The 20242-nt window shown below is 48.2% G+C and overlaps 1 protein-coding gene across 1 annotated transcript; it reads left to right on the top strand.

The window, feature by feature from the left end:
* Positions 1-15497: 15497 nt before the first annotated feature.
* Positions 15498-18498, top strand: LOC120685376 (putative pentatricopeptide repeat-containing protein At5g52630). The gene is made up of 2 exons (XM_039967241.1): positions 15498-15752; positions 15902-18498. Exons 1-2 carry the CDS (start codon positions 15630-15632, stop codon positions 18101-18103), a joined length of 2325 nt encoding a protein of 774 aa, XP_039823175.1. The 5' UTR covers positions 15498-15629; the 3' UTR covers positions 18104-18498.
* Positions 18499-20242: the final 1744 nt, after the last annotated feature.

Here is a 20242-nt window from a genome sequence, read left to right as displayed (position 1 = left end):
GGCCGCAGTGAAAGCAGGTGCGAGGAGGTCCCTGAGCCTGCTGTCCGGTAGGAGCTGCCGAACGTGGAGCCTGCGGTGCCGGTGGAGCCGGTGGAGCACGAGCCGGAGGTGCCGGTAACCTCGGGCCCTGACCTGCCTGCTGCTGCTGTCGAGGCGGGTACTGCTGCGGTGGCCTCTGCTGGTACTGCTGAGGGGGCCGGTACTGCTGCTGGTACGGCTGAGGCGGCTGGAGTCGTGGACGAGTGTTGCTGCCGGTAGCAACGGGGACAACCTTCCTCTTCTTGTCCTCCATCTCCAGGTGCTTGCGCTCAGTGTTGAGCGCGCTGTCAACCAGATGGTTGAAGTCGTCGAAGCGGAGGTTGAGCAGCGCGTACTGGAGGTAGTCCTCAAGACCCTCCATGAAGTGCTCCTGCTTCTTGCGGTCATCCGCAACCTCGGCAGGGGCGTAGCGTGCCAGCTGAAGAAAGCGATCACGATACTCCGTGACCGACATAGTCCCCTGAATTCACAGACAGATAGATATCGAAAGATTAACTCAAGATTCATAAGGATAGAACAAGGGGGCATTAGCTCAAAAGAAACCGCTGAATGATTATATTTAAGATTACCTGCTTCAGTGCAAGGAACTCCTTCTGCTTCATCTTCATAACGCCCGCGGGGACGTTGTGGCTGCGGAAACGCTCTCGGAACTGGAGCCAAGTGAGAGACTCGCGGTCATGGACTGGGTGGGACTCCCACCAGTCCAAAGCTGCCCCTCGCAGCTGTCCTGCTGCGTACAAGACGCGCTCACGGTCATCGCACTGGGCGATGTCCAGCTGACGCTCCACTGCACGGAGCCAGTCGTCAGCCTGAAGAGGGTCGGACGTGTGAGAGAACGTCGGCGGGTGACCCCTCAGGAACTCAGCACGCCTGTCGCGAGGCTGCGGCGGTGGAGGAGGCGGAGGTTGAGTGTGAGCGTGCTGAAGAGCCTGAACGGTGTTGTTCAGGGTAGCCATCATCTGCATCTGGAGCTGGAAGTACTGCTCCGGAGTCAAAGGCGGAGGCATCGGGATCCCGGTACCCTGGTTGTTCTGACCCTGCTGCTGGCCAGAACCGGAAACGGTGCTCCTGGTGTTCACCATCTGATTTGAACAAAAGATTCCACGAGTAAGGATATTGCAGGAATAAACTCAGATGGTTATGATAACTCTTTGCGGAAAAAGACTCAGCCATGATAAAGTAGACAGGATAGAGTTGACTATTTTACCCCCAATGATCTAACTCATTTTATTAATTAGTTAACTTTAACATCTGAGTGATTTAATCAAATTTAAACTACTAAGCTATGCAACCATTCAAAAATCCAAATCAAACATGTAGCATAATAACAAGCAGACAATTTTCACAACTTAGCCGAGTTTAGCAATAGACTCGACTAACACAATGCGTCGCAGAACGTGCTATCGTATTATTATAAAAAGGTCATCTAGCTATGCTCATGGTGGTCAGATGACTGATTCAGGCCAAAATCTACGAAACTATTCTTCAGAGAGAGAAATCAAGGCAAGAAGGGTAAAAGTCAAAGAAGTCAAGGGGTATAATAGTAAAATAGTTTCAGCAGACAAGGATTGGTGAGGAGAAGTCCTAAAACTCGACCAGTTCTATCTAGGCTTCGTCCTACAGTCGATATGGCTCTGATACCACTCTGTAACACCCGGTTTATAAAAGAACATAAACCGAGCAATCATATACGTGCCAGGATCAAATCACACGTATATACAACAGAATGAACAGTATATCATAGCACATATCACGTAAAAAGATATAATAAAGCGAATACGAATGTTATTTATTACAATAATGACAAAATGTCTGATACAGCGGAAGCGAAGTACAAAATACGAATAAAGCTCTCCGAAGCTGAAGCAGGGCGCCACAGGGACGTCGACTGGGGGACGAAGCACCTAGAAGTCCTCGTAGTCCTGGTAGCGCTGGACGAACTCCCTCGTGTCGGCAGGAACTGAGCAGCAGTAGCGTAGCCAAGAGGAAAGAGTAGAGAAGAGGCAAGAGTGAGTACACAACTTGTACTCAACAAGTATAACACAAACTATGAGGCTCTAGGCTGGCTAACTCAACTGCATTAGCTTTTAAGTGTTGGCAAAATTTTATTAAAGCTATTTTCTACGAGTTGATGAATTACCATTAACCCAGTTACATAGTAATTAGTCAAGTTTAATCATGTAACTACTGAGAAACCAAACCAAAACCAAGCCACCAAGGTAACCCCGAGAAGCACCTCCCTCGTCGGAAGGAGATAACTTCACTAATCAAAAGGAGGATCTGGGCCGCTCATAACCGTGAGCACGGCTAGTATACTAGTTTTACACTCTGTAGAGGTTGCACATCTTTACCCACAAGTCGTGAGCTACGCCAGTTGTTCATCACACTTCCTTAGGTGAGATGGCCAGCGACTCACTACGAGGCCTTTAAAAAGAATCTCGTTGGTAAGGCGTAACCGCGAGAGTTAGGTCGGCGACGATGGGGCCCACCTCCGGGGGTACAAGCACAGGAGCGCAATCCAAGCACAGACCAAGCCGGAGGAGCAGGGACCATTGAAGCTTACTACTCTTGCCCCGCAGGTAAGTTACTCCAAACCAAAAAGATCTAATTATTACGCCAAGTCTATCCCATTCTAGCCTTGTGGTAGCGCTGTTGTCCCAGGTTGTCGCTCTATGAACCGGTCCTTATGGAGAGTGGCCAACCAAGCACTAAGCACCGTGCTGGCCCCCTAAACCATGTTTCTAACAAAAGCCAATTTTAACGAGACGTGAGCCACTCAAGCCACACAGAGTGCCACTCTCAGAATTAAATTCAAGTATACCATTAATCAAATTAATTAAAAAGGACCAAAGTGTGTTATAGCGCAGCAACCTAGCACAACTAACCATAATGCAACCCAAGGATATATATAAAGGATATAAAGTGGCTAGGAAATCCTTAAAGGCATACAGTATTAAAATGCAGTATGGAAATGTATTTAAAAGTGATGGGTTGTTCATGTTATACTTGCCTTCCTCGTACTGCTCCTGCTGCTGCTCAAGGTGCTCGAAAGGCGGCTGCTCCTGGTACTGGTACTGAGGCTCCTCAGATGGATCAACGTCTACTCACGAACACATGGCCAAAACAATGCACGAAAATAAGCATACAAACAAACATTAACAAAAACTAAGAAACAGTACATCAATACATAAAAACAGCACACTAAACTACTCTAATACTGTTCTACGCGTTACAACGATCGCGTGGATATAAAGAACGCTAAAAACGGAGCTAAAACGCATTTTCTAGGCTAAAAACAAGTCCTAGGGGCTTATTTGTAAGAAAACTGAAGTTTTCAGGGCTTTTCTGCTAAAACCGAGGGCTAAAACGTAATTAAACATTAATTCGGGGGTCTAATGTGTAAAAGAAAGAGTGCTGGACGGCGGGTTTGATTTCTGGAAAACTCAGGGGGGTCCGTGCAAAAACGCCAGGCGAACCGGTATGCACGATTCCCGGCCGCTGGATCTCGATCGGGCGGCTCAGATTTGATGGCCCTTGGATCTAATCGCGTGCGTCTGAAACAAATCGGACGGTTCTGGATTTTGGGTGCGCGGGGCGGCGGCGGAACACCGCCGGAGCAGAGCTCCGCGGCGGCGGCTCGCCGGAGTTCACCAAGAGTGGTGCTCCGGGGGTCGCTTCGACCCGTGCTGGGGTCGGGTGTGTCCAGCGTGTTGCGTGTGATGCACCTGGGCCAAAACCGGGTACGGCGGGGCTCTGCTCGCCGGGCATGGCTGCCGCGGCGGCTCTGCGCGGCGAAGCTCGCCGGCGCGGTGCGTGCGGGCTGTGCCTGTGCTAGGTTGTGGCGCAAAGGGATCAGGAAGGCTCTACGAAGCAAACGCAAGACAACGCGGCTCACGCGGGGCGGTGTGGTGCTGCGGAGGCGTGGCCATGGCGGAGCGGCGGCGGGGGATCACCGGCGGCAGTGCTCCGCCAACCGAGTGGCCCACGGCCCAAATTTCTTGGCGAAAAAGGAGGCACGGGGCTCCAGGGTTCTCACCTAGGGGTCGGATTGAAGGAAGGGCCGGCGCAGAGGGGTCGTCGGCGTGAATCGGCGGCGAAGACGACGCGGAGTCCGGGGAGGAGTCGTTGTGGGCGTCGGGGTCGGAGAAGAAAGGCCCGAGGAGGCTCCTGGCGTTGCGGCGGAGCTGAAGCGCTGCTCGGCCGGAGCTTCGGCGTGGCGGAGGGGTGTGGCTACGGCGGCGCAGAGGAGGTCCGCGTGGCGGAGCTGGCGCGAGTGCGACGGACATAGGGTTTGGGGCTCTGGGGGCGGCGCGGGTGGATGGGAGGGTCTCCCGGGGGGTGCGCGGGCGGTAGTTATAGGGCGGCGGGGCGCATTGGCGTGCGCGCCTGGGTGGGAAGGCCGGCGAATTCCTCGGCGAGGATCGCGGGCGAGCGTTGCGGGAGGAGGAAGGCGAGCCTGACTAGCGGGCCCGGGCGGTCAGCGGGTGAGGCGGGGAGCGCGTGCGGGCCGGGCGCGAGGCGGAGGCAGGCCGCGGGGCGGGCCGTGCGGAGCTGGGGGTGTGCGGGAGTTGGGCCCGCGACTGGGCTGCTGGCGCAGGGAGTGGGTCGGGCCGCGGGAAAGAAAAGAGGTGGGTTGGGCTGGATGGCTGGGCTAAGGGTTTGGGTTTTCTTTTTCCTACTCTTCTCCTTTCTAAATCTAATTCAAACAAAGTTTGAATTCAAATTTGAATTTGAATTCAAACCACACTCAAATAAAAGTATGCACCAGCATGAATGCAACACAAAAAATTAAACCTATGATAAATTTTAATTACTTATGAAACAAAATTAAATTAAATGCAAGGCTAAACACAATAAACCTTAGAAATTTAAATAAAGCCAATTTAATTTATTAATAAAAGCTGAAATTTAAATTAGGGTGTTACAGGATCTAAGTCATGGCATCCATTTTATACTGACGGTATAAGCAAGCAAATCAGATCCGATATCTAAAAGACCTCTTTTTTGGAATATATCCCAAAGAAATGATACAAATAAATACCCCACACCGAAATTGCCTGAAATGCCTCTCAGTAATAAAACAGGGGATGTTATCGCTTTCCTGTAAATTCACATGTGGCTCACTATAGCATGAATATGCTCTGTTGCACCCGTGACTACTGTGTCTGTAGTGTCACGGGCTGAGTACCAGTGAGTCATATGTGTCTATAAAAGATGAGCTAGGGCTCCTTGCAGGGACATCCATCCATAGAAGCCATGGCTCTAAATTGGTGCTCCCTGCTGAAAAGCTCTCGTCCTCCTGATAGAAGTAGTTTTTTCTAGCGAGTGGTGCTAGAAGAGTACTTGCAAGCAACAAGGATAATTTGCATTACCTAGACCCGCATCCATGCAGCTCCCACCTTAGCCATTCTGGGCATCTTGTCCCTGTAGTTACAAGGGTGGAAGAAACTTCAAGGAGCTCAATGGTATGGTTGTGTCATACTCTTGGGTATTCCAGTATGGAATTTCCCAAGAAATGACATCTCCGGTCAAGAGACTAAACCTTATTGTAATGTATTCAAGGAGAAGGAGAAATTTCTTTGCAAGATGCAAGAAGAGGACTTGTGAGATTCTTACTGTAATCTGCCTCCTTGCACTTGAAATTTTTCTCCCGGAATATGGATTTGGTTATTCCCGATCTAGGAATAACAAGATTTAAGCTTTGTAACGGCCAATGGCCAATGTTTACCATGTAACTTTATGTTGAGTATAATATCGATGGTTTGGCCATATATAATGCCACTATGTAAGATACAGTTTGGCCATCTATGCCTGAAACATATTTTGACATGTACAATTTTAATCTTTTTTGTACTTAGTCATAATGTTTGGCTGTTTTGGCACAATTTTTTGTTTTCTGTGGTGAATAGTAAGATGCGGATATCCTTAATCACCAATTGTTACCAATAGTACTTTTACGCCTGGCAAGTACTAGGTAGTGGCAGCAAAGTGCCTATTCGTCTTAAATGTAGGGTATCGATACTTATTCGAGAGTGCTTGCTCTTGCTCGTCTTCACTCATGTCCCTGTTTCTTTGGGGTGCAGAGTAAGGATAGAGTGGAGAGCGAGGGTTTCCTTTGGAAGGATATAATCTCCTAGGATTCGATAATCACATGGTTTGGATCTACTCGGCTCGTCTAGGTCCTTCGGAGGAATGTGTTGTTGAGTAGACCGTCCCACTAGGGGACAAGGGTGAGCTCCATAGGGTTACCCAGATTAGGATGAACCCCGTTGGGTTACCCAATTTAGGATGAACTCTGTGGAGTTACCTAAATTAGGCCGTAGCCTAAAAATCTACTCGGCTCTTCTAGGTCCTTAACAAGAGGAATGAGCTATCGAGTAGGGTGTCCTACCTGAGAACAAGGGTGAACTCCATAGGGTTACCCAGATTAGAATTAACCTCGTAAGGTCACCCTAGTTAGGATGAACCTGGTGGGAATTATCCAAATTAGGTCGTAGCCTAAAACTACTCGGCTCTTCTAGGTCCTTAACAAGAGGAATGAGCTATCGAGTAGGATATACTACTTGAGAACAAGGGTGAACTCCATAAGGTTACCCAGATTAGGATTAACCTCGTAAGGTTACCCTAGTTAGGATGAACCAGGTGGAGTTACCCAAATCAGGCCGTAGCCTAGAAAACTACTCAGCTCTTCTAGTTCCTTAACAAGAGGAATGAGCTGTCGAGTAGGGTGTCCTACTTGAGGACAAGGATGAACTCCATAAGGTTACCCAGATTAGGATTAACCTTGTAAGGTTACCCTAGTTAGGATGAACCTGGTGGGGTTACCCAAATTAGGCAGTAGCCTAAAAAACTACTCGGCTCTTCTAGGTCCTTAACAAGAGGAATGAGCTATCGAGTAGGGTGTCTGTTGGTATTTCGTAACATCTACTTCAGTAACAGGGTTGTTAAGCCTGGTTCCGGTAAAGGATTCAGAAATGCCCGGCAATGGCGCCAACATATGCCTCAACATTTCATATAGAAATTACTGATAACCAAACTATAATGAACCATGAATCATTCCGCAAGTGGACGGAATCACTGGTGCAGCATTTTATCCAGCTGAGTATTCTGGGGTGTCATTTATATTTCTGCAAGGAAGGCGGCGACTAAGTTGTGTAGGTAGGCAATATGAACTAATATCAATTTGTTTCTAATTTCTGAGAACATGGTCCTAAGCCATTGCATTGTCGAGAGAAGCTTCACTTTTGGGTTTTTGTAAATTTTTTAACTTAGAACCAATATGTGGTTTCTGAGTTCCAATAACCTCATCATGTGAAGCAGATTTGTTTCAGTAATTGTAGATGATGGTTGTAAGGCTGTGAGCATGGACGACGACCAAGGACGATAGGCTATTACCGATGTCTAAGATTACTAACATCTTTCACTGGGAGAGAACGTAGATGACACCAATAATGCAAGACACATTTTGTAAGGAAAATTATTTTCTTCTTAGGAGCAAGACAATTCTAACTTTCTTCCCAGCTATATGTGCAGCTCAAGTTTTTATTAGATGAAATGTGCGATCAATACTCTGTCGACTGATTTTTCTTTTAAAAATAAACTTTTCAATCGAAAGAAAAGTAGACTTCTCGTCTCTGCCGCCGCTGCCTCCGCCCCGGTCACGGTAGGACCACGGTAGCTGTAGCCTGTAGCCTGTGTGGCTGTGTCGAACATCACTAGAGAGTTGCTTCGCCGTTCACTTCCAAAGACACGGTTATCACGCTGTTCGATCAAAGTCCCATCCCAAATGCTTGCTCCAATGAGGTACCGAAGCTTGCCAAAGCACGCCGTCGCCTATCAGGTCAGGTCACCCGTCATCCTCACCGGTAGGATGAAAACGGACACCAATGGACGGGAAAATCCCTCATCATTACGGGAAACGGGAGCGGAAATGGGGTATATGGGTTATAAAAATAGATAGAAAATGAAAATTTTATTTGAATATATTATTATTTAATCATCATTCGCATCGCATGAATATAACACTACACATTTTTTTGCGCAAGCTATTTTTTTTAAAAAAATATGATCAATGCTTCATGCTTCCTATGATTAAATCGTGAAGTATACCTATTGATGTTAAGGAACAAGAGAAGACATATGGTGTGCCTATTAATTTTTTTTCAGTTTTTATAAATACCAGACTAATACGAGATCATCCCGGCTAAAACTGGCCGCAAATGCAGGCAGGATACACCACCTTCCTCTTCCCGTCTTATTTTCGTATTTTTCTTAAATATAGAAACGGACAGAATAAATATAAAAATACGAACAGGACGGAACATGATTTTTTCCATCCCTTTTCATCGTTAGTCACCAGTCACCACTATCTCACTGTGTCGTGACAGCTATGAAGGTGCAGCAGAGCGTGCCGGACCGGTCCCGGAGAGCGACCAGGCGCGGCAGGAGGCCACAAGGGCGACGATGGCGGAGCCGGCCAGGATTACGGGCGTCAGCGGCAAAGATCCGAGGAAAAGAACTGCCTGTATCATCCGATTAGCCGTGATCTGAGCAAGCGTTATCTGAGCCGAGCGTCATCAGAAAGAGCTTCTTCATCCCATGAGTCTGATCATTCAGCTGTCCACGTGGCGCCCATCGGGCGTGGGGCTGCACGGAGGGCAGTTTACAGCCCTCCTGCACAGATTTTTTTTTTCCAGAGTGAAGGGCTGAAAGGCGAAGCAATTGGAGGTCACAGCTGCAATCTTTAGACAGGGGCCTTCCATGTCGCCGGGCGTCTGCGCGCGTGGATGGTAAACGTTGCAGGGGTGGATGAGGCGGCACCGACGCAGCTTGGCCTTGTGTCGACTGTTCGCTAGGAAGAAGTGTTCAGAATGCGAGGGCTTCAGAAGAGCAAATGTTTTTTATCACTAAGCACGGTGCAAAAGTTAATCGTAAAAATCTAAAATTAGGTGTCTTTAAATAAATAGGCACAACCACCTTATCAGTGCACGCAGTGAACACTGGTGTAAACTTAAACGCATTTACCTACTTTTACCTTCCTCAAAGCATCTCTAGTAGATTACTCATACTTAATACCCAAAAATGACTCTCTCACCATTAGCAATAATTACTTTTGTATTTTTTGTAATAATTGCTACAGCAGACTACCAAAATTCAATCACCAAGAATAGGGTAGAGTGGATTTAGGTGAGTGGGAGCTGTCTTTTGGTGATTACCAAAAACATTTAAGTAATGGAAATTGAATTGGTAATCTGCTGAAACATCTCCAATCACCAAAACATCAACTTTTTGGTATTGGGGAGAGGGATGAGTAATCTGCTGGAGATGCTTTAAGCACAAGGTGCAGTCATGCAGATGACATGGTGAAAAACTCAACACACCACCAAGAAGCAAACACCTTATCTGAACCGCCAGTATGGCAGTATACTATATATATGTTATAAGAAGCACGGAGTTCCTTATAAAAAAAAGAAAAAAAAGGAACTCTATGGTTGCGGATCCGAAATGCCGGGATGAGTGCGTGCACTGGATGGGATTCTCCGGGCGAAAGCCTAGCCGGGATTCCTGCTGGCGGCGAAGGCGACGGTGCCCGAGGGCGTCATTCTCCCTATTGGGGGTGTCATCTTGGAGCCCATCCCTATTGTTCGTGTTCTTCGGGTAAAAGCCCTGTCCGCCTTGGACGAATGATGGCGTCGTTTGCAGAGACCCATCTCAGCCAGTCCGCCTTGGACGAATGATGGCGTCGTTTGCAGAGACCCATCTCAGCCAGTGGCATTGCCGGTGTTGCCGCGGGTCATGGGTGGTTTCCGTCGGTGGCGTGGCAAGGCGGCTGGTGCAGGTGGGCGGCTCAATAGGGGTTGCCGAGCCCTCATAGCAGCGGCCAAAATTGTGCCAGCTGCTAGGGGTCTTCACAAGGGTGTCGGCTTTGGCTACTTGCAGCGGACCGCGCTGGCTGGCGTTGCTTGGCAACTGCTAGTGTGGTGCGGGACTTCATCGGAGGACGGCGCTCGCAGCAACGACACCATGGGGAGACTAGGTTTGCAGCAGACTGCGGCGGGTTGCTTAGCCTTGCTCGGCAATTCCGGTGTGGTACATCGTCAGAAGACGGAACAACTTGGCTTGCTGGCATGATGGCGGAGGGTGTGTGCGCGGGTGGTGCAATGAGATGCTGTCGTCCAGATGAGGCAGGCGTGGTGGGCCCCCCTGTATGGTGAGGCAACGAGTGGAGTCCAAGGGCGGATGTGGCGAGACCCCGCGCGTTGTGTTTTCACAGTGGCGACTGCGAGGCAGCCTGTGTGTTGTCTGGATCTGGTGGTTTCACTGTGTCGGATGTTGTGTGGTATTGCAGCGGCACTATGGCAGTGGGTCCGGCATGGCGGTAGCCTTTCTTCGGTGTGTTGCGGTCTGTTTATCTCGTCTCCCTATCAGCACAGGGTCGTACCCGACGGCGGCTACTTGAGGTGGAGAAGGTTGTGTCAAACCCGGGGCAGCGGGACAGCTCATAGGCGTAAAATATTCTAGAGTAAGGGATAGCACATGGAATGTACCTTACCTGTCTTGTAACTACCCGATTAGGCGTAGAATTAGCTGATGTACAAGGAAACTACTCGACTGTGTGCGGGTAGGACTCTCTGCTAGTAGTCGACTAGGACTTTCCATGTAACCCTGTCCCCCAGACTATATAAGGGCGGGCAGGAACCCCTCCAAAACATACAATCTCCTCAAGGCAATACAAACCACCACACAGGATGCTGGGTATTACGCTCCGGCGGCCTGAACCTGTGTAAATCCTTGTGTTCCTTGCACCATCGCGTTCTAATCTCGGGGAGTTCCTGCCTACAATCAACCACCTCGGGCATCCCTCGGTGGGCTTGGCGGTTAAACACCAACAGCTGGCGCGCCAGGTAGGGGGCTTTGCCAACGATCATCGAAAGAATTCGATGGCTCCGCTCAACTCCAACAATGCCGCACTTGTCGATTTCGATCCCGGGGCGTCAGAGGCATCGGAAGCTAGTCGACGCCGCGCAATCGACGAGTTCGTCGATCAACTCGACGAGATTCCGCTCCCGGTTCACGACAAGGAAATCCGAAAACAATCCGATTTCGACATAACCTCAACTTCTCACAAATCCCCCTCCGAATTGGAAGAGGACTTGGACAACCTACTGAAAATCACAAGGCCGGAAGCCACCGTTAACCGGGAGGCTCCCATCTTTGACATCCATCCGGATTCAACTACAAGCTATGACAACTCCAGTTCGGCCAACAAGATCCCACCAATCGTGATCGAAAATTACCTCAAGGATCTAATGGCAATTCCACGTCAGAAGATAGATAATTCCAATCTACTCAATGGAATTGATCGCGTTTCTCTCTACACAAGAAAAATATTCGTACGGAGCCCGAGAAGCCTAGTCCACGACTTGATCGTTCGGGCGACATCGTCTCAGGACTCGATCGGATTGACGACAAGATTACTCATTTCATCAAGTTAGCTGAAGAAACTCTCCGTACTGGAAATTTTGGCAAACAGAAGGAGGTCAGAACAGAGCCCCACGGGAGAACCGAGAAGTGCAGCCCACAATCCGATCGTTCAGGCCATACTTCCTTCGGGCCCAAATGGGACACCTTTTCTAACTCCAGCTGTGAAGAAATCGTGCTCGAATTCCTGGACCCTGATCATGATCAAGCATTCATCGGCTACTTGAACAAGTTAGATGGCCCAGATTCATTCGACAATCTTGAGGAGTGGTCAGATGACATCGACCTATTCTTGGAAGGTTTGTCCAACCCTGACAAGATCGAAGAACTCTAGGAGAGATCACAAGCCAAGAAACTGTGCGACAACTCTCAATCAAGTTTCGCAACTTGTCGTACCCCCGAGATGACCAGTCCTCAACTCGATCGACAGGGCGATCATCTCATAGATGAGGGTTGACCAGATGACCCTACCTCAATTGAAGATTACATGGCTCGGTGGTGCAACACTGTCCACCAACCCGAGGCAAGAACTCAGTTCCCAAATTCGACCACTCCTACATCAGAAGAACCCACAACGCCAGACGAACCAGACTCTCCGTATTCACCCGAAGAACTCAAGAATCTTCAGAAGTACAACGAATACTTGTACAACCTCGGCATCCGACTAGAAAGAAGATGGCCGCCTAGAAATACTATTCCTTATGATGAAGACCTTCTCGGTTACACCCTCGGATTGTCCCCCCGTGTGACTCCTCACCACAAAGGTTCTGACCTCGAATTCTACTCCGATTCGGAGGAGAATTTGGATGATGAAACCTTAACTGGGAAAGAGGGAGCTCTTAAAAGGGCTCGTACTTCCGATTGGGTGGAATCGGACTCGGCACAGAAGACCGAAACCCATCAGAACACCAATATGTGCCAGAAAACAGCCAAAATCGTTGGACGCTCGGGAGCCCTAGCTTCCAGGACGACGAACTCCCCCTTCAAGAAGGCGCTCCGCTAGAAGAAGAAAACACCACAACAACCCGAGATCCTTCTCGGATATATTGAAGACTCAGGCCTTTCCGAGAAGAGTTACAAGAGGATGAAGAACCGGTAATGATGTAGTAGAGAGGAGGGAACATGAAGAACATATATAAGAGACGGCAGACTAGGAAAACGTTGAACTGGTTTCTGAAGACCAGTTCGTGCCAGCCTCGTGCTTTCATGCTTCTCAATGCCAGCTCGGCATGTGGTTTGTTAATTCATAGTCTACTGCCCGCCACTAACTCTTCCATTAGTTCAATACGAATTTGCCCATTCTTTTCATTTATCTCTAAAGCCTTGAATCATTGCAAAAACTGTAGTTGTCTTAACGTCAAGATGTTGAGAGCTGGACGACATGCAAAATGAGATATTTTAAAGGAAAAAAAGGTACAAACATCAACTGATTGAGCTTGATTAACCTTGACAATCTCAAAGCCTATTCCTGAAAAGCTTATTACAGATAAATAATGTCTGATTGGCGACAAAGTTTTCTATGCAACGATTTCTGATTGGCGACTCATTGTATCAGGAAATAATGTCTTCTCCCGGAAAAAAAACAGAGAGAAGAAAAATAAGATGGCGATGACCGTATTTGATGTGACGCCACACGGTTCTTGGGGTTGAGAATGTCAACCAATGTTCCACAAGGCGCTATTCCGCGCTTGCCTAGGCGCGCTTATGCGCTAGGCAGCGGGGTACCGCCTCGCCTAGGGGGTAGGCGGACCCCTAGGCGGGCGGAGCACCTCCGCCGGTCTCCCTCTGCACAGGGATGCCGGTCTCCCCCGCGCGGGGCCACTGCTCACGCCGGGGCCGCTCCCCTCCGCCCCTCGCAGTCGCAGATCTGCCCTCCCCTGCTCCTCTCTCCTCTGCTCACTACCTCCTCCCGCCGGCCGCTCCCCTCCGCGCGGTGCTGGCGAGGGAGGAGAAAGCAGGGGACGGGCGGCGGCGGCGGAGGAGGAGGAGGCAGGGGCAGGCGCGGAGGAAGAGGAGGAAGGGTGGAAGCAGAGGCGAGGGGGAGGCAGAGGCGGCGTTGGGAACAGAGGAGAGGCAGGGGCATCGGGGAGGGAACGGGAGGAGAGGAGGGGGGAGATAAGATGGCTGTTGGGCCGTTGGGCTGCTTTGATGGGCCTATTTTCCAACTCAGGGTTTAGTAGTTCTCTGTTTTTCTTTTCTTTTAGAGGTATATGATGTATATGATAAAGATATACATATGTATATGGCACCGCCTAACAAACCGCCTTGAAACACCTAAACTCACCTAGGCTCTAGGCGGTGGGTCACCGCCTAGAAAGAGCCTATAGTGCCTAGCCTATCATTAATGTCAACACAGCATTAGCTTCGCAAACAAATGCGGTCGAGCTATTCAAAACCTGGCACAAGTAGTTGTCAACCTGGGACTTCGTGTATAGCCTTGTCTGCAGCTTCTGTTCCAGAGTAGCCTTAGTTGGTGTCCCTCTCTGTTTCTGCCTCTTATGAGTTGCATGGAATATTAGAATGGTTAGGCAGATCACGACCGAGGCTACGTACAATAGCTGACTGCCGGAGTAGCCATGACAATTTTACTACCTTGTGCGTACTGTTATGCAATGTGTTACGGCCTTACGGGTGGATTTTCACTCCATTCATACCTTACCTGATTTGTTGCCATTATAGCAGTGACGAAAGGCGCAGTGGTCCTATTTCTGCCCATAACCTTACGCCGGAGTTGGATTCATCTCCAGAGAAGAACAGGTAGCCAAAGTTGGAGGTGTCTTTGATTTGTTGCTTCTGCTTGGCTCGATATCTTACTTCTCTGTTTTTTCTTCTAGTATCTTTCTCGTATAGTACAACTTGGCAGGGCTCTCGCAATCTCGATCGAGATCACATCTTGTTGTAACAGACTTCTCTCTTTTTCTGTTAACGAAAAACGTACTTAACCACGGTCGCTAAAAAGAATAGAGAGCCCTCTAGATTTAAATTTTGAGAGTTAAAAAAGGATTGAGTAACTTGTACTGTTGCCTCGCCACCACTACTACTCCCTTGCATTATGTTACACCTACCACATGTGGCACATCTTTTCTTCCATATAGACATTTGATTTCTCTGTCAAAATACTTTGTTCTTAGTTATGTCAAAACAACCTAGATAGTAGTTTGGAAAGTTAGAAGGAAACAGAATAAGAGAAATGTGTTTTTTTAGTTTTTCCCTTTCTTTTTATATTCTAGTGAACAACAATTATTAACTTAAAAATTTTGAAATAATTGTGCTACTGATACAATCATGGAACCTATTTTTTTAGTCTGGAAAAGTTTTATTGGTCTGGAACATTCCGATCTGCTAGGTCGTTAAATGATCTAAATGACCCCTTGCGTAAATTAAAAATGAACCGAAAAGAGAGTATCGAGTTTTAAAGTCAGTGATCTGTAATTTTCAACATAGCAACCCCTCCGATCTCTGCCCTGCAAATGTATATCGAGTATCTTTTTCTAAGGGGCTGTTTAGTTCCAAAAACGAAAATTTTTGGATGTCAAATCGCATGTTTGACCAGATGTTGGGAGGGTTTTTCGGACACTAATTAAAAAACTAATTTCAGAACTCACTTGGAAACCGCGAGATGAATCTTTTGAGGCCTTTGACCGCATCATTAGCACATGTGGGTTACTGTAGCACTTATGTCTAATCATGCATTAATTAGGCTCAAAAGATTCGTCTCGTCGTGTACATCCAAACTGTGTAATTAGTTTTGTTATTTAATTACATTTAGTGCTTCATACATGTGTTTAAAGGGGAGGTGAAAATTTTTGGGTGAAAATTTTTGGTAACTAAACGGGCTATAAGTTGACGATGTGCAAACTTATTTCGGCCTAGCACGCGCATCTCAAAGCACATCAGCCGGCAAGTCGCAAGACCGAGAACCAGCTGATCTGCCGTCAGTTGAGATAGCCGTTCGATTTCCCTCCAACACTTGGGCACACCATCCCTTATCAGTGTTATCCCCTTCGTCCACACCTCGCCGCCCACCACAGAACCCATGGAATCCTCCTCCCTCCCGCGCCGCGGGTGATGCTCCCGTCGCCTCCTCCCGTCTGACCCCGCGCCCGCCAATGGCATCCGTCCCCTCCCTCGCCGTCTCCGGCGGGGCCGCTGCTGCCTCCGCCTCTTTCCCGGCGGCTGCCCGCGCTGACGCTAGGAGGCAGCCGCCCAGCTCCGTCGCCGTTGCTGACAAGGTGGTCGGACTCTCTCTCTCTCTTCGCCCTCTGCCCTCAGTGTAACTTCTGTTCTGTTATGCTTAGTCGGCTCATCAAAAAGCCAAAACTGCAATCTTTCAGAGCAGCTACTGATCGATTGGCCCACCCATTTACTCCCAACTCTGCAGGGCAACTCGAATGGCAGGAGCATCCAAGTGGCGCAGAACAGCGGCGGCATGGAGGCGCCGCTGCGTCCCCTCGATGCGGAGGAAGCGATGGGCATGCTCAGGGAGGGGAAGACCGTGCGGTCGGCGATGTACGTGCCGCTCCTGCACCGGTGCGTCGAGGCCGGCAGCCTCGACGACGCCAGGGCCGTGCACGGGCACATGGTGAAGACGGGGACCGGCGCGGACATGTTCGTCGCGACCTCTCTGGTGAACGCCTACATGCGGTGCGGGGCGAGCCGGGACGCGCGCACTATGTTCGACAGAATGCCTGAGAAGAACGTCGTGACGTGGACGGCACTCATCACGGGGTACACCCTCAACTCACAGCCAGTGGCAGCGCTGGAGGTGTTCGTCGAGATGCTGGAGGACGGGAGGTACCCTTCGCATTTCACGCTGGGCGCGACGCTGAGTGCATGCTCTGCTTCGGAAAACGTTGGCCTGGGCAAGCAGGTTCATGGATATACGATTAAGTATGGTGCTGAGTGGATCACGAGCATTGGGAATTCCCTCTGTCGATTGTATACGAAGTCTGGAAGCTTGGAATCAGCTATGAGGACTTTCCGGAGGGTCCCTGACAAGAACGTCATCACGTGGACAACGATGATATCTGCCTGCGCTGAAGATGAAAACTTTGTTGAGCTTGGACTGACATTGTTCGTTGATATGCTTATGGATGGAGTGATGCCTAATGAGTTTACCTTGACGAGTGTCATGAGCTTGTGTGGTATAAGGCTAGATCTGAACCTGGGCAAGCAAGTCCAAGCCTTCTGCTTCAAAATTGGTTGTGAGACGAACCTTCCAGTAAAGAACTCGACGATGTACCTCTATTTGAGAAAGGGTGAAACCGAGGAGGCCATGCAGTTGTTTGAAGGAATAGATGATGTCAGTATTATCACATGGAATGCGATGATCTCGGGCTACGCTCAGATCATGGAGACAGCTAAGGATGATCTCCATGCTCGTTCTAGAGGGTTCCAGGCGCTCAAGATCTTTCGCAATCTCAAACGGTCTTCATTGAAGCCAGATTTGTTCACCTTCTCAAGCATTCTCTCTGTTTGCAGTGCGATGATGGCCTTGGAGCAGGGTGAGCAAATCCATTCTCAAACGATAAAAACTGGTTTCTTGTCAGATGTTGTGGTTAACAGTGCACTGGTGAACATGTATAACAAGTGTGGATGCATCGAAGATGCAACTAAAGCATTTGTTGAGATGTCAATACGGACTCTTGTCACATGGACTTCTATGATCTCAGGGTACTCACAGCATGGCCGGCCCCAGGAAGCGATACAACTCTTCGAGGACATGAGATTTGCTGGGATAAAACCAAATGAAATCACATTTGTAAGTGTGCTTTCGGCCTGCAGCTACGCAGGTTTAGTAGATGAGGCTGAGCGCTACTTCAACATGATGAAGGAAGAGTACAAAATAGAGCCTGTTGTAGACCACTATGGCTGCATGATTGACATGTTTGTGCGCTTAGGCCGGTTGGATGATGCATTTTCCTTCATCAAAAGGACGGGTTTTGAACCTAATGAGGCCATCTGGTCCAGTTTGGTTGCTGGATGTCGGAGTCATGGAAACATGGAGCTTGCCTTCTATGCTGCTGATAGACTGCTTGAGCTCAACCCTAAAGGCATCGAAACCTATGTATTACTGTTGAACATGTACATTTCAACTGGGAGGTGGCATGATGTGGCAAGAGTACGGAAGCTGATGAAACAAGAGGATCTAGGAATCCTTCGAGATCGCAGCTGGATCACGATCAAAGACAAGGTCTATTTCTTCAGAGCTAATGACAAGACTCATGAACAGAGTGACGACCTGTATCAACTGCTAGAGAATCTGCTGGAGAAAGCTAAAACCATTGGCTATGAACCTTACCAGAATGCAGAGTTGTCTGACAGTGAGGATGACGAGAAATCTGCTGCAGGTTCCCTAAAGCACCACAGTGAGAGATTAGCTGTTGCACTGGGTTTGCTCCAAACACCTCCTGGCGCAACAATTCGTATCACAAAGAATATTACTATGTGCAGGGACTGCCACAGCTCAATTAAGTTCTTTTCATTACTTGCAAACAGAGAGATTGTTGTCCGAGACAGTAAACGCCTGCACAAGTTCAAGGATGGCCGATGCTCTTGTGGGGATTTTAGTTCACTATTGTGAGCACAGGAACCTGGAAATTTGAGCAATATCCTGCTCCCAAGCCTCAAGATTTTTGTCCTGGGAATAGGTCACACCCTGCATGGAATTTTGTTTGATGCAAGGTACTCTGAGCAGATCACTCAGCACACTGCATTGAGTTTGTAGATTTTCGTCTGAAAGTAAATTTTGTTCAGCCAGCATCTGTAACATGACCCAAAAATTCAGATCAGATTTGTCGAACATGCCTACATGGTTAGCATTATAGGAGGGTGAATATCTTTGTAACTGTTGTAAATGCTGCCCCACTGATAGGATCAGATTTTCCTGTTTGAATTCACAATTTTGAAATTAACCGCCCCATCCGTTGGCCTCTATTCTAAGTGGAAATTCTTAGTGCTATGAAGATAGCTATTTTATGACACGATTTGTTCTAAGAAAACAATACCATTATTTGCAGTTACAGGCTTAGCTGAAAACCGAGAACTATGATTTGCATCTAAATTGGCTTATGAAGCTGGCTACCTGACTGAACAATTCAGCGATATTTCTGTATAGCTAGAGTTGCAGGCTATTGCAGCCATGTAATAATTAGATAGGTTTTTTTAGAAGTTTATAGGGTATTTTTGAGCGAGGAACAAATAAAAAATCTTGGAAATAGATCAGACACTTTAGTAAAAGTAAGGCAATCAAATCCTAACTGGGCCGCACCAGCAGGCAGGAATGAAACTAACAGGACCATGTGCCGCTGGGCCATGCGAGTTGCTACTCGACTGCGCGGCTCAAGGCCCAGCTACTCGAATGTCCTGCATCGACGGATGGCACCCGCGGGTGCGGGTTTGGCGAAAACCCGCTCGCAAGCAAACTCGCGAGGTTGGCGAAAACCCGCCCGCGAGCAAACCCACGGGTGCATTTCTGCACCTGCATCCGCACCCGCGGGTTTCGGGTGCCTGCGGGTCTGGCAACATATATAATAAAATGTATAAATTTATCAATTTAAATAGTCAAACAACACATATTTATAAGTAGTAAGGACAAACTAACAACATATCCATAAGTTCAAAGTAATAAGGACAAACTAACAACAAATTTATAAGTTTATATGCTCATTTTATAGTTAAGATAGTTGGGATGGACCTTATCTAAGCCGGTTGGTGTGGCAGTACCGCCCTAATTAATCCGGCTCAAGTACGCTAACCATCACCTTAAAGGTAACCCCGGCTAACCGCACTTCAAACGGAGTAATCCGGCGGGGCTGTCGGGTAAAGTCCCGAAAAATCCACCTGAGCGTCGATCGAACCCAAAGCTCACATGTAACCCACACGAAAGTGAGTCCAGAGAGTACAACTTTTCACAAATATATTACATTACAGAATCTTAACTTAATTATTACAACCCAAGTTTGAAATCTCAGAAAGGTACTTAAAGTTCAAATTGACAGTAGTTCAGGGTTCACTGCAGCGGAAATAAAGCGAGTACTAAACGACGATACATGATGTCATGATGAAGCCCGTACATGATATCACTCGGCATTGTCATCGTTGGCCGGAGTCGTATCCCACTCCACCGACCAACTAGGGGGTAAAGTACACGGCCAAGTCAAGCTAGCTATCTGATCTTCAAACGTATCACCTAAAAACAAAGTTGAGCCACAAGCATGGCTGAGTATACTAATACTCAGCAAGGCTTAACCGACTAGGATATACTTAGCCCTCTAACTAGACATGCAAGGCTTTTGGCTTGAGGGGTTTGTTTCTGCCGAAAAGCAATAAAGAGTAAGTCCTTAATTTCAGATTTTAGCTTTCAAGTTCTAGTTCGATTAACCATTCTACATTAGCATCTATCCAATAGCATGCATGGTGAAACAATTATTTTTCATCACTCAACCATATTTCTCATAATCCATGTTCCACTTCTTACTCTATGTGGCAAAAGGGTTAAGCAGTCCCAATATCCGTGAGAGATGGACGATTCGAATCGAATTTATTAACCTGGCCAGGCAGACCTAAGCACACGCATGGGAACCCAGTCCCCACGCAACATTTCCTCTTTCTTTCCGGCTCGTGGATCAGGGTCACCCACCTCGACTACAAGAATCCACACCCGGCGTGCGTCTTCATGTACCCGCATGTGGCCGCATGTGAACCCAGTTCAAAGAGGGTG

This window comes from Panicum virgatum, chromosome 8N (assembly GCF_016808335.1).
Source record: "Panicum virgatum strain AP13 chromosome 8N, P.virgatum_v5, whole genome shotgun sequence".
Classification (NCBI taxonomy): Eukaryota; Viridiplantae; Streptophyta; class Magnoliopsida; order Poales; family Poaceae; genus Panicum; species Panicum virgatum.
Note: the sequence above shows the minus strand (reverse complement) of the source record. Positions and strands in the feature narration are given on the sequence as shown.

Coding starts and splice junctions, on each gene's coding strand:
- LOC120685376 (XM_039967241.1), top strand. CDS start 15,630: ATGGCATCCGTCCCCTCCCTCGCCGTCTCCGGCGGGGCCGCTGCTGCC. Junction 15,753..15,901: donor CCGTCGCCGTTGCTGACAAG/GTGGTCGGACTC, acceptor CCAACTCTGCAG/GGCAACTCGAATGGCAGGAG.